General features: G+C 31.1%; 1 protein-coding gene across 1 annotated transcript; it reads left to right on the top strand.

Moving 5' to 3' along the window:
• The first annotated feature begins 9,949 nt into the window (after positions 1–9,949).
• LOC115712290 (uncharacterized) lies at positions 9,950–10,415 on the top strand. The gene has a single exon (XM_030640552.2). It carries the CDS (start codon positions 10,098–10,100, stop codon positions 10,305–10,307), a length of 210 nt encoding a protein of 69 aa, XP_030496412.1. The 5' UTR covers positions 9,950–10,097; the 3' UTR covers positions 10,308–10,415.
• Positions 10,416–13,238: the final 2,823 nt, after the last annotated feature.

Raw genomic sequence — 13,238 nt, 5'->3', positions numbered from 1 at the left:
AGCTTTGTCTTGTCCACCTCAATGCCCTTGTGAGAAATTTTGTGGCCCAAAACAATGTCTTCTTTCACCATAAAGTGACATTTTTCCCAATTTAAGACCAAATTGGTTACTTCACATCTCGCCAAAACTTTCTTTAAGTTTGCCAAACAATAATTAAATTATTCACCAAATTTAGAAAAATTATCCATGAAAATTTCAAGAGTCTTTTTTGCCATGTCGGAGAAAATTGCCATTATACAACATTGAAAAGTAGTGGGAGCATTGCACAAACCAAATGGTATCCGTATAAAGGCAAAGGTACCACATGAGAAAGTGAATGTAGTCTTATCTTGGTCTTTTGGAGGAATAGAAATATGGTTATAACCTGAATATCCATCAAGAAAAGAATAAAACATTTTTCTTGCCAACTGGTCAAGCATTTGATCAATAAATGGCCCCAGAAAATGGTCCTTCTGAGTGGCATTACTAATCTTCCTATAGTCCATGCAAACTCGCCCACCAGTCACTATTCTTTTGGGAATTAACTCATTGTTATCATTGGTTGCCACCATAACTTCTCTTTTCTTAGGAACATATTGAACTAGACTGACCCATGAGCTGTCTGAAATCGGGTACACAATGCAATAATTTAGCCACTTAATGACTTCCTTTCAAACTACTTCCTTCATGATGGGATTCAATCATCGCTGCTGCTTAATAGAGTTGGTAAAACCAGCTTCAAGCAATGTTTTATGCATGAAAAAGCAAGGAAATATGCCCTTTATGTCTTCCATAGTCCAGCCAATCACCTTCTTATGTTTCTTCAACACCTCTAGCAATAAACCTTGAAAGGCTTGCTGAATTTAAAAGTTAGTTTGCTTTAATCTATCATTGTGACTTGAGGCCCCTCTTCTTCACTGAACTCTTCATCATCTTCAAACATATTCAACCCCAATTTAGCTTTGCGAGTTTCTTTATGGAAAGTTTCATCCACAAGTGACTCAATTACACTCAATCTAGAACATTCTTTGATGTCATCTCGAAATTTCATGGCTTTGAAAACACTAAAGGTCACTTGTTTATCATTCACCCTCATGGTAAGTTCCCTATTTTGTACATCAATCAAAGTCCTCCCAGTAGTAAGAAATGGCCTCCCTTATATGATTGGTACATCTCTATCCGCTTTATAATCAAGAATGATGAATTAGCAAGAAATATGAACTTGTCAACATGCACTCAATTTTTCCTTCCAGATGAGCCATAGATCGGTTCGCCAATTGCAAGATAATTGTGGTTGATCTAGCTTCTCCGCTGCCTAATTTCTTGAAAATTAACATAGGCATTAAATTAATACTAGCACCTATGTCACATAAAGCTCTTCCCAAATCTCTTCCACCAATAGAACATTGAATTGTAAACATACTCAGATCTTTTAATTTAGGAGGAATTTTACTTTTCAACATAGCACTACAGCCCTCTGTTAAAATAATTGTCACTACTACAAATATCAAATTCACGACGGTCCTAAAAACAATTTTTTTCAGGGACCGTCGCTAAAAAAATTAAGTAACTATTTAAAACCGTGGGGAAAAATTTAGTATTTTTGACGGTTTAAAATCGTAGTATAAACAAAATAGACGACATTTTTTTTAATAAAATGCGATTTTTTAATGGACCCTTATAGGCGACGGTCCATTAAAAATTGTCACCTACTTCTCGCCACATTTCCCACGTCCCCAACTGTTGGGTTTTATGCCCTAAATAAAACTCATTTTAATATAATCAGATTTACTTATTAGATCATAAATATAATTTAATGTTGCATGGTTCACATGATTTATTACATGATTATATGTATATAATGTATGAATTCATCTAAAACCCTTTTCACATACTTGATCCTGTTTATTGTGCCATCAACACATTGGAAAGTAAACATGACTATGTGAATAAAGTTTCCTAGATTTATCAGACATAGGGTTTTACTGATATGATAATCTACAACAGAGTTTACTTGCATTTGGAGAAGTGCTATGTTCTTTCCAGAGCATTGGTTAAAGTAAAGCTCAGGTTGGATGCATGGAGTATGCATCGGAAGGGACCGATATTGAACTTTGACTTAGATTTATTAAACTTACCGTAATATCTATTCAAGTCAATATCGCCTAGTTGATCCTAGATCAAATGATCTTGATCCTGATATGATTAGGCTCAATCTCGAGAGGCTATTCATGTTCTTTGATTTGTTAATTAAGCCTACTTTTAGGTCAGGGTGATACGTACATTTTGGGAACACGGTAGTGCAATTGAGTGGGAGCGCTAGCATAAACATGGAATCTATAGCTTCTATCTGGCGAATAGTAAGCAAAGGATGATCTCCTTCGAGCTTGACCAAACGAACATAAATGGTGGAGTACTCATTTCACATAAGCTGAAATATCATTTATACGGGGTCAAGTGTTTTAAGAATAAAATACATAGTAGGGTGCTACGGTAATCTAATCCCTTTACAGTGTAGATCATTCATATAGAGGATCATTGATCAAATTAGGATTATAACAATGGATAACTAATGATGTGTCTATATGGTGGAACATATAGAGCATTCTATATAACTGAGAGTGCAATTTTAAGTTCTATGCGTGGATTCAACGAAGAATTAATAAGTTAGTGAATTTTAGTAATAAATTCTTGATCTACTTATTGGAAGCTCGGTTATATAGACCCATGGTCCCCGCACTAGTTGAGATAATATTGCTTGTAAGACTCATATAATTGGTTATGATTAATCAATTATAATTCTCAAATTAGACTATGTCTATTTGTGAATTTTTCACTAAGTAAGGGCGAAATTGTAAAGAAAGAGTTTTAGGGGCATATTTGTTAATTATGATACTTTGTATGGTTCAATTAATAAATATGATAAATGACAATATTATTTAATAATTATTTATAGTTATTAAATAATTAGAATTGGCATTTAAATGGTTGAATTAGAAAATTGGCGTTTTTGAGAAAATCAGATGCAGAAAAGGTAAAACTGTAAAATTGCAAAAAGTGAGGCCCAAATCCACTAGTATAGGGCCGGCCACTTTTGTAGGTAATTTAAACTCATATTTTCATTATTTTAATGCCAAATAATTCAAACCTAACCCTAGTGGAATGCTATAAATAGATAGTGAAGGCTTCAGGAAATTTACACTTAAATTTTCTACTTTTTCATTCAGAAAAAACTGAGCCTTCTCTCTCCCTATCTTTGGCCGAACCCACTCTCTCTCTCTTCCTCATTGAGATTTCGAAATTACTTAGTGATTAGAGTAGTGCCCACACACATCAAGCAATACCTCAATCATAGTGAGGAAGATCGTGAAGAAAGATCATCAGCAAAGGAGTTTCAGCATCAAGGATTCAGAGAAAGAGATCCAGGTTCAGATCTTGATTATACTCTGCTACAGAAAGGATACAAGGGTTAGAGATCTGAACGGAAGGAGTCATTTAATTCCGATGCACCCAATGTAAGGTTTCTTAAACTTTATATGTGTTTAATTTATCGTTTTAGAAAGTTCTTATTTAGGATGGTAATAAACATACTTGTGAGTAGATCTAAGATCCTAGTAAAATAAATTCCAACACCAACTACTTTTTTTCTATTTCCCACATGCCCACCTATTTCTTCTCCATTTCCCACACCCTTAAACAAAAATCTTAACTCTCCAAAACCCCACCCACGCCTCCGCACCATCGCCCTCCTCTCTCGCCGTCTTGCTCCCTCTGTTGATCTCCCTTTCTTCTCGTCTCTCTCGTCCATCGATCTCCACCCACCCCTCCTCCCGTCGATCTCTCTTTCATCTTTTTCTCATACGTCGGACTACCACCACCTCCTGTCCGTCTTCCCCTCTCTCTTTCTCTCTCTCCGAGCTTGGTATAAATACATTTATTTATATATATACTTTTTTTATTTATTATATATATTTATTTTGTTATTGTATAAATTTAATGTATTTTAAAGTTAGTTGTTATTGAAACAAAGTTAATTACAGTAGAACCTCTATCTAAGAATACACTTGGGACCAAAAAAAATAATATTCTAATTGAGAGGTTATAACTAAATAGAGTTACACTTGAAAAAAAAAATCAAAATATCAAAAATTATCAATGTAACAAAAATACCAATAAATAATTCTTAATACTATATTATATTAGAATTATTTTCGAGTAAATATAATATTTATACATGCACTATAATTTGAAATAAAATTATTAATTCTACATAATTAAATTTATAAAATATATGTGTATATTTTTTTAAGAAATAATTATTCTTATATAGAGGTATATTTATTAATACGGGACTTAAAAAATGTATAACTAATTACAATATAGAGGTTATTCTTATTTATAACTGGCCTAAATTGGGACTTCATTTTTTTTATAACAAATTAGAGCTTATTCTTGAATAGAGTATTCTTAAATAGAGGTTCTATTGTAGTTGTTTTATTTTAATTTAGATAAAATTATAAAACTAATGCAGGAAAAAATGGGAGAAAATACAGATTTTTCTCTTTTTTTTTTTTACATTCCCGACAGTTTTAAACCGTCGGGAAACCTACATTAGCGACAGTTTTGAACTGTCGCCTATTCTACCCGTTTTACGACGGTCGTATAGGCGACGGTTATAGAAACCAACGGAAAAATGTCGGAAAAATCCATTTTTGTAGTAGTGTGTTTCAAATTCACCAAGCCTCCTCTTTTTTGTCAAAGTCTCTTTCAAGAACTTTATATAGGTTCGCATTTGCTCCAAAGCCTCCACCAAGGGAATGTTGATATGGAGCTTCTTTAGAACATCCAAAAACTTTCTGAATTAACCATCTTGCTACTGTTTTCTGAATCGTTGAGGAAACGGTGGAGATGGCTTGTGCAAAGTCTATTCTAGAGCAAGATGCTGATCTGATGCTGTAACAATTGGGGGAGTTTCAACAGCTGCAGTTGCTAGTTCTTTACTCGTTTCCCGCTCTTTTTAGATTGAAGAGGTGATACAAAATTTTTAACTGTAAGCGTACAATGTTGTTGTAGCAAAGTTTTAATTCAAAAAAAGGTTGTCAAACCCACATGGATTGATTATTAAATTTCACTAATTATTATACTTTATGCTTAATTAGAGAATTCAAAGTGAATAATGATTGTGAATGAAATAATAAAATAACTAAGAAAAAGATAGACAGACAACGATTTCAATCAGATAGTAAAGACCTAGAGCTTTGATTTCCCTATTTTAAACTATGAATCTCAGCTTATCGATTATCCCAATTTATTCTATAATTTGTAGTTTCAAAAATCCTAATATAATCTATTAACCTCTCTCGATTGATGATAGAATTAATTATAATTAATTAATAAGATATCTTTATTCAATGTTAATAAATTAAGCAATAATAAAGCAATATGGTTCTCTTTTAATAAACTTCATAGAATTTAAAATCTCTCAATCTCACACTTTTTTCTATGTCATGCAATTCTAGTCTAATTCTAGATTACCTCTCTCAAGTGTAAAACCTTAAATTTCTATACTAATTAACGGTGATCAAACGTTAACAAGATGATAATTAGCACAAAATTGCATAAATAAATAGCAAGAACAAATATGGGAATAATCTAAAAACTTTAATTCATAATCTAAAAAAGTTTCATCAACAGTACTCAAGAAAGAGTGTTTAGTTCATAATCACAAACATAATATCTACAATAATCATGTTCATAATTAAATAACTAAACAAAAGAGTGAAGAAGAAGGAGTAGAAGAAGAAAAGAACTTTAACGATGATAGTTGATGATGATTGTTTTGAATCTCTTCTCTATTTCTCTTAAATGTATTTTCTAATCTCAAAGTTACTTGTTTGTATCTCTCCAGTCATCCCAAAATTTGAGTTACATCATTCTTTATATAGGCCCAAAAAAGATAGAAAGAATCTATTTAGAAATAAGATTTAAATTCAAAAATACATGTACGGCGCTATAGCGCCACGCGGTACTCCTCGAGGCTTCATTTTAGCGCAAAGAAATATTTTTTCCGAAATCGGGGCTATAGTGCCATACTTTTGGCGCTATAGTATTAGAGTTAGTCCCACATTGATAATGTGTGGAAATAAATTGTGATATATAAGATGAATGGGCTACTCCTCCCATTGCCAATTGGTTTTGGGATGGAACCTCATTCATCTTATCCTCAAATTCTAACATGGTATCAGAGCCATATCCCTTGCGGGCAAGTGATCCTATCCGATCCGCACCTATACAGATAGTGACCATGTCCACTCTGATACGGTTCAAGATTGATGAGCAAAAAATAGTCATCATCTTGAGGGGGAATAAATGGTAGAGAATTGAGCCATATATAAGAACATGGGCTACTCCACTCATTGCCAATTGGTTTTGAGATGGACCCCCATGATTCTTAACATGGTATCAGAGCCACTTGTGATCCGTTGTGAGCCCAAATTGCCACCGGTCCAAAAAGCCGTTTGTAATTCGTTGTGAGCCAAAGTGCCACCGGTCCAAACAGATACTTCTGTTGTCTCCCCTTTAACCTCCATTTGGGACCTTTCGGCCAATGTGTGCCAATTTTCAGTGTTGGGGTCTTTGACCTATTTCAAAATCCACAAATTTCTCGACGTGTACACCCACAAATTTCTCGATATTTGGCCTTGTGGGATTCTTTCAAATGTCACGTTCGACCTTGTGGTTTCTTAAAGGTCGTTCGTTATACCCACACTTTCCAGGCCCAAACGTGAGGAGGGTGTATTAGAGTTAGTCCCACATTGCTAATGTGTGGAAATAAATTGTGATATATAAGATGAATGGGCTACTCCTCCCATTGCCAATTGGTTTTGGGATGGAACCTCATTCATCTTATCCTCAAATTCTAACATATAGCGCCACATGCTATTTTTTGTTGCTCTTTTATTGCTTTGACCTTGGTAAGTAAATCATGTATAACTTTCGCTTCTGAACTACAAATGAGATGATTTAACATGTTTTGAAAGCTGGGAAGTAGCTCTATCATTTTGAGTTTCATAAGCTCTTCGAGAAAATGATAAAAATATTGTCAAAAATAGGCTCAAAGATCTTAGTCAATAACAAAATTGTATTTTAAGCACAAACCTACACACTTGGAGCAAATACATCAAATCTATACAAAAATAAATGCTAATCCATCAAATAATTGACTAATAATGAGTGTCTCATCATATCCCCATAGTCAAACTATTACTTATCCTCGAGCAATGAAAAAGAATAAAACTAAAACTAAAAATTAAAAATAAAACTAACAAGTCAATTATTGGATGACAAATTAAGAAACATAGACCATATGTAATTTATCTCAAAATATCAAACTCTCTTTCAATTATTCAATATACACTTCAAATAAACCCATTTAAACTTAACTTTTAATATTGTATTTTTATTAAAATGTCCATATATCAATTCTACTAACTCTATATACATGTAATCCATGCGCATAAAGACTTCCCTTACCACAAAACATTCAAGATAACTATAGGCTTTTACAACTAATTTATCTCCACTAATATAAATTAAAGTGATGTAGATCAAAAAGACTCTATAGGCATGTAACGCTAGGCTTAGGTAAATGGTGGATAAAAATATCATTTAGGCTAGTTTTACACCATAAACTTACAAATCTAATCAAAAATACTAAAAACCTTCATTACAAATTTCCTTTTTTCCCAACAATATTTTTTCATTCAATACCTCTTTTGTTCACACAATTAAAGTTATAATCCTATCAAATTTATCTATTGCTATTATTATTTCTTTTCTCAATATGATTTTTTTTCTTTAAAGGTATTTTTTTATACATATATGGAAAGAGAACTTTTTAACATAATATATTTAGATCATAATTCTCTATGCACATACATCCTTTTCAAACACAATTCTCAGAAAAATTTTCCATCCTACTTATTACATAATATTTTTCATTTAGTACACAACAACTTATGTTTATGGTGCGAAATAGGGTAAGAGTATTTTATTTAAGTTCATGGCTCATAATCAAGGATAAATATGCATTTTGTTTTTAATAAAGAATAAAAATTGGAAAAAATAGGCTCAAAATAGGACAACAAAAGATAATGTATTAATGTTAGTTTTTTTAGCGCAAATAATTAAAAACAAATGCCTTAATCATCTCTACACAATAACAATTTAGGATTTAGCCTCAATTAGTTAATCACACAAGTTCTAGTTCTCTCAATATCAATAAAAACAAACCAAGACTACATAGGCATATAAAATCGCAATATATATATATATATTGAACAAGTACAATGACACATAACTCATATAAGAATATCAAAAGCAAGCATAATAGGTCAAGTACACAATCCACAAATTTTTCACACATACTAAATAATATCAAAGAGTTTAGCATGATTTCATCATCTAACCCATATGTCGCAAGTTAATTTTAATACAGTCATCCAACAATAATAAATAAAAGCCTTAAATCTACCCATTAAAACTAAAATAATAATTTAAAAAACAAAAAATTGAAAAAACATTAAAAATATCCACCCATCCCCAACATTAAAATAAATAGTGTCCCTACTGTGTAATAAAATCAAAGCTAGGAGAGAAAACAAACCAGAGCAGCTAGGACTACAGGTCCATAACTGTATCACCGGCCGCCATCAGTAGCAGGTGGATCTTCATCATTACAAGTGTTAGGTTGGTATAGTCTCCAGAGCTCATCAGGAAACTGAGGATAATCAGTGTACGACGAGTGACATGCGAACGTAGCATAAAACTTAGCCTGAAAATTTTGCATTGTGAACCGACGATGTTGTAACTCCTCAATGTTTTGCATCATCACATGTGATGAGTGTACGACGAATGAGGAGCGAAAGTGGCATAAAACTTAGTCTTTTTTTTTTCAGTTCAATCGCTAGGGTGACATGTATTATGGGTGACATGTTGCTAACTTTTTATTCAAATTTTTTTCACGTATTTCACAAATCTTGGACTAAATAAAATACAAAATAAAAAAAAAATAAAACTTGGTTCGAATATGTAAACTAAAAACTTTAAAACGAAAGAAAAAAATAATAAAAGATGTATCAGTTGCCTCTCATAAAAGGCTTTGTATGGGTTGCCTCTGATAAAGCGCTTTGTTATCATCTTTAACTAGATGTTATTGTTACTTTAAATTTTTTTATTACAGAGATATTTAATCAACGCTCTACTATCATGGATGCCCACCTTTAGTTTAAATCTAAAAAAAAAAAAAAATCTGAAAGTACGATTTTAATTGTGTAAAATCTCTTCTCTAAATTTGTTCCATTCAATTTAGAAGAAGAGCAATATCATCATCAAATTACAAATTATAAATCTAAAAACCCATATGATTCGAAAATTCTCGTTTTTAATATTAACGGTGTTACACTTTATTATTATTATTATTATTATTATTATTATTATTATTATTATTATTATTATTACTTTGAGAATGAAAAGAACGTTGTCCAATGAAATTGCAATCTTTTAGGGTTGGAAAGTTATACCAGATACATTACAATTTATTTTATTGACGGAAATACATTATAATTTATTTGGTAAACCGATTAGTGAATACTTCTTTGACACAATGCGTTGCCCTGTGGATGAAACTAAGCACAAACAAACACTCCCCCAAAAAAGAATGACAGTGATTTATTAATTTATAATAAAAGTAACATTTTCATAAAAGAAACGATGACTTGTTAGAAGAACCCATCTTAACATGATGCCACGTACGTTGCCAATTGCCATTACCAACCCAACCCACCGACTGTGACACATTTCATTTTATTTTTATTTAATGCAACTTTTTTTAGACAAACACTTACATAATAATGTGCTATAGTACTACTAAGTTTTCTTCTCATTCACAGATACTCTCTCTTTCTTCTCTCTAATATTATTCCTTTCTTCTTGAACTTACCTTCCATTCTTTTTATAAGCAGAGTACCGAAGCTTCATCTTCAAAACATATGAGAGTTATTATACAGTAGTCCTTTGATTACAATAAACACAGAAAATCGATCACAGGGAGAGAAGAAATGGCTGATTGGGGTCCTGTTGTGATAGCAGTGGTGTTGTTTGTGCTGTTAAGCCCAGGACTATTGTTCCAGTTACCAGGGAGAAATAAAGTGGTTGAGTTTGGGAACATGCAGACAAGTGGGCTTGCAATTCTAGTTCATACTGTCCTCTTCTTTGGTCTCATCACCATTTTCCTCATCGCTATTGGTGTTCATATCTACACTGGATAATCTTAAACTCACTACTATTAATTTTTACACTTGTTATGTTTTTTTTTTCTAAAGTTTACACTTGTTATGTTGTTTTTAATAAAGGGTTGAGTTTCTTTTGTTATTTAATTATTATTATTGTTGTTGTTGTTGTTCATAATAAAAATTCTTGTTTTCTTTTTCTTCTTTAGAAGAGGTTAAAAAAATATTTGCTTCTTGTTAACTTATATGGGTTTGTTTTTTGTTGTATAGTAGTAATAATCAAGATGTGTGTTATTTGTTGTTCAAATTTGAGAGAGTAAAAGGATATATTAAATGGGGTTTTTTTTAGAAATTATAACCCATTACCCTAAATCATACCGCTATTTAAATAATTTTATTTTAAAATTTGTAACAAAATAATATTTAATATTATTTATTATTTATTTTTAAAAAAAAAATATTATTTATTATTTATATTGTATTATACAAAAAAAATTTACTTTTTTTTAGAATTAAAAACATATTACTTAAATATCATAATATATTTATATCGATTTTTTTATTTATTATGAGTTGTTGGTGTATATATTTAATGGTACAAAATTTATTTCGTTGCATGATATATACTTACATCTATTTTTTATTTTATTATATTTTTTTATTTTTTATATCTAATAGTAGTATATAATTTTATTAGTATAATATATATTTTAATGTAGGCATATAATTTTATTAGTATCTTATATATATTTAATTATTATTATTTTATATATTTTAATTATTATTGTTTAGAGGTAATTTTTAAAGACTTATAGCGTCGGTTTTGATAAATAAAATTTGTTACCGATGTTGTTTCAGACGATATTGTAGGGATTAAAATTACTAACACCGGCGGCATAGAGGGACTTCATGGTATTGGTTATTATGAAATAATCGACATTTTTATGTCGTCGGTTATTATACAATAAATGATACCATGAGACTTTATGAAGTCGATTATCAAGAAAAAACCGACATGATATTAGATGTGATTTTCATAAAAAAAAAATAATAATAATAATCTATTTTTTTATAGTTTAAAACGTATATAATTTCACAAATTTAATTTATTTAAATTAATTTTATACAACTAAAAAACAAATTAACTAAATACTTAAATGAATTTATTCTAACTAAATATATTACAAATTATAAGTTAACATAAAAAATAAGGGATAAAAATTCTTATACAATTTAGCGTCAATTCAAGCCTTCGTTAATCACTGCCAGCAATTGTTCTATCCATTGTTGTTGTAATGGTAAAAATTTAGTTTTTGCATCGTGTGTCTTCTTTTTCTCATATTGTAAAAAGAAGTAAATATTTATATTACTATATATTAGATTATTTGTAAATATGATAAATAAGATAATTCATAATTTAAATTTACAATTTTTTTATTGGTTAAATAACAATTAGGATTTGCATTATTACGACGATGTCACTTATGTAAATCAATACATAAAAACCACATTTTTAATTTTTTTTGTTTTGTTAGACAATTTGCTGATATTCCTACTCAATAAACACACGCGATGTCACTTATAATAGTATTTCAATTAATTAACATATATATATATATATAACTTAGTTAATTAATAAAAGATTTGTTATATAATGAGTAAATAAATTATTATATTTTCAACATCTCAAGAATTCGTTGGGGGAATTCGTGGCCATCTATAGAACAATAATGGGAAGTCTATTAATTAAATAGACAACAATGTAGAAAGCATCAGACCAATACTTTAACGACATGTGTGCTCGTGCAAGAAGAGTTAGATCCATTTTAGCTATGTGTCTATATTTTCTTCCAGCTCTACCATTTATAGTCGAGGAGTAAGGGCACGAGTGTTGAAAGTGCATACCGTTTTCAGTAACTAAATCAGAAAAAGCCTCATACTCACCACCCCAATCTGTTTTTATATCTTTTATTTTCTTATCAAATTGAATTTCTGCCAAAGCTTTAAAATGTTTGAAGGCTGCTAAAGCATTTGATTTATGCTTAAGAGAGTAAAGCAAAGTGTGTCAACTAAAGTTATCTAGAAAGTGGATGTAAACCTTAGAGTTTGTATGAGAAAAAATTGGTTCAAGTCCCCATATGTCAGTATGGATAAATTCTAAGACAATGGAGGCTCTACAATTTGAATTCTTAAAGGGCAAAGCATGAGCCTTACCAAATTGACATGCATCACATAATAAAACTCTTTCATTCATAACAAACCTTACATTAGCTATTTCAAAACTTGATTCAAAATAGAACTTGAAGGATGACCAAATCTCCTATGCCAGAGATCTGACATAGGGACAAACACATTGGTTTTATTTGGCTATGACTTTGTAGTAGCTCCAGTGAAAGAAAAGGGTTAATGAGATTTGTAGAGTGAATTGTGTGGCTAGATTTGGGCAAAGTTGATGTGTTTAGTTGGTATAGACCATCCTTAAGCACTCCTTGTAGAAACACCTTCTTTGTCACCTAATCTTTCACACAACAAACAGTAGAAAATAATTTAAATGACACATTGTTATCTGTAGTGAGTCTTGACACACTTATAATAATTTTAGATATTTGTGGAACAAGTAGTATGTCTTTGAGAACAAGAGTCTTAGAACTATCAGTATTTAACAAGCCAGTACCAACATGAGAAATGTTTAGCTGATTACCATCACCAATGGTTATCTTTTCCTTACCACCATAGGCTGCTTTGGAGTTCATCTGTGTCTCTTCAGCAATGAGATGGTTGCTCGCACCACTATTAGCATACCAACTCTCATCAATCAAAGTTTAAGGTGTGGCTATGAGAGCATTGAACTGCTTCTCTTTAACCTGATCTGAGGTGGTAGCAGGTTGTTGTCCCACGTAACAATCATCATAATGGTTATAGGAAATCGTAGTTGAGTGACCATACTTGCCACACACTTGGCGAGTTAGT

This window comes from Cannabis sativa, chromosome 4 (genome assembly GCF_029168945.1).
Source record: "Cannabis sativa cultivar Pink pepper isolate KNU-18-1 chromosome 4, ASM2916894v1, whole genome shotgun sequence".
Lineage (NCBI taxonomy): Eukaryota > Viridiplantae > Streptophyta > Magnoliopsida > Rosales > Cannabaceae > Cannabis > Cannabis sativa.
This window is presented reverse-complemented; position numbering and strand designations above follow the sequence as displayed.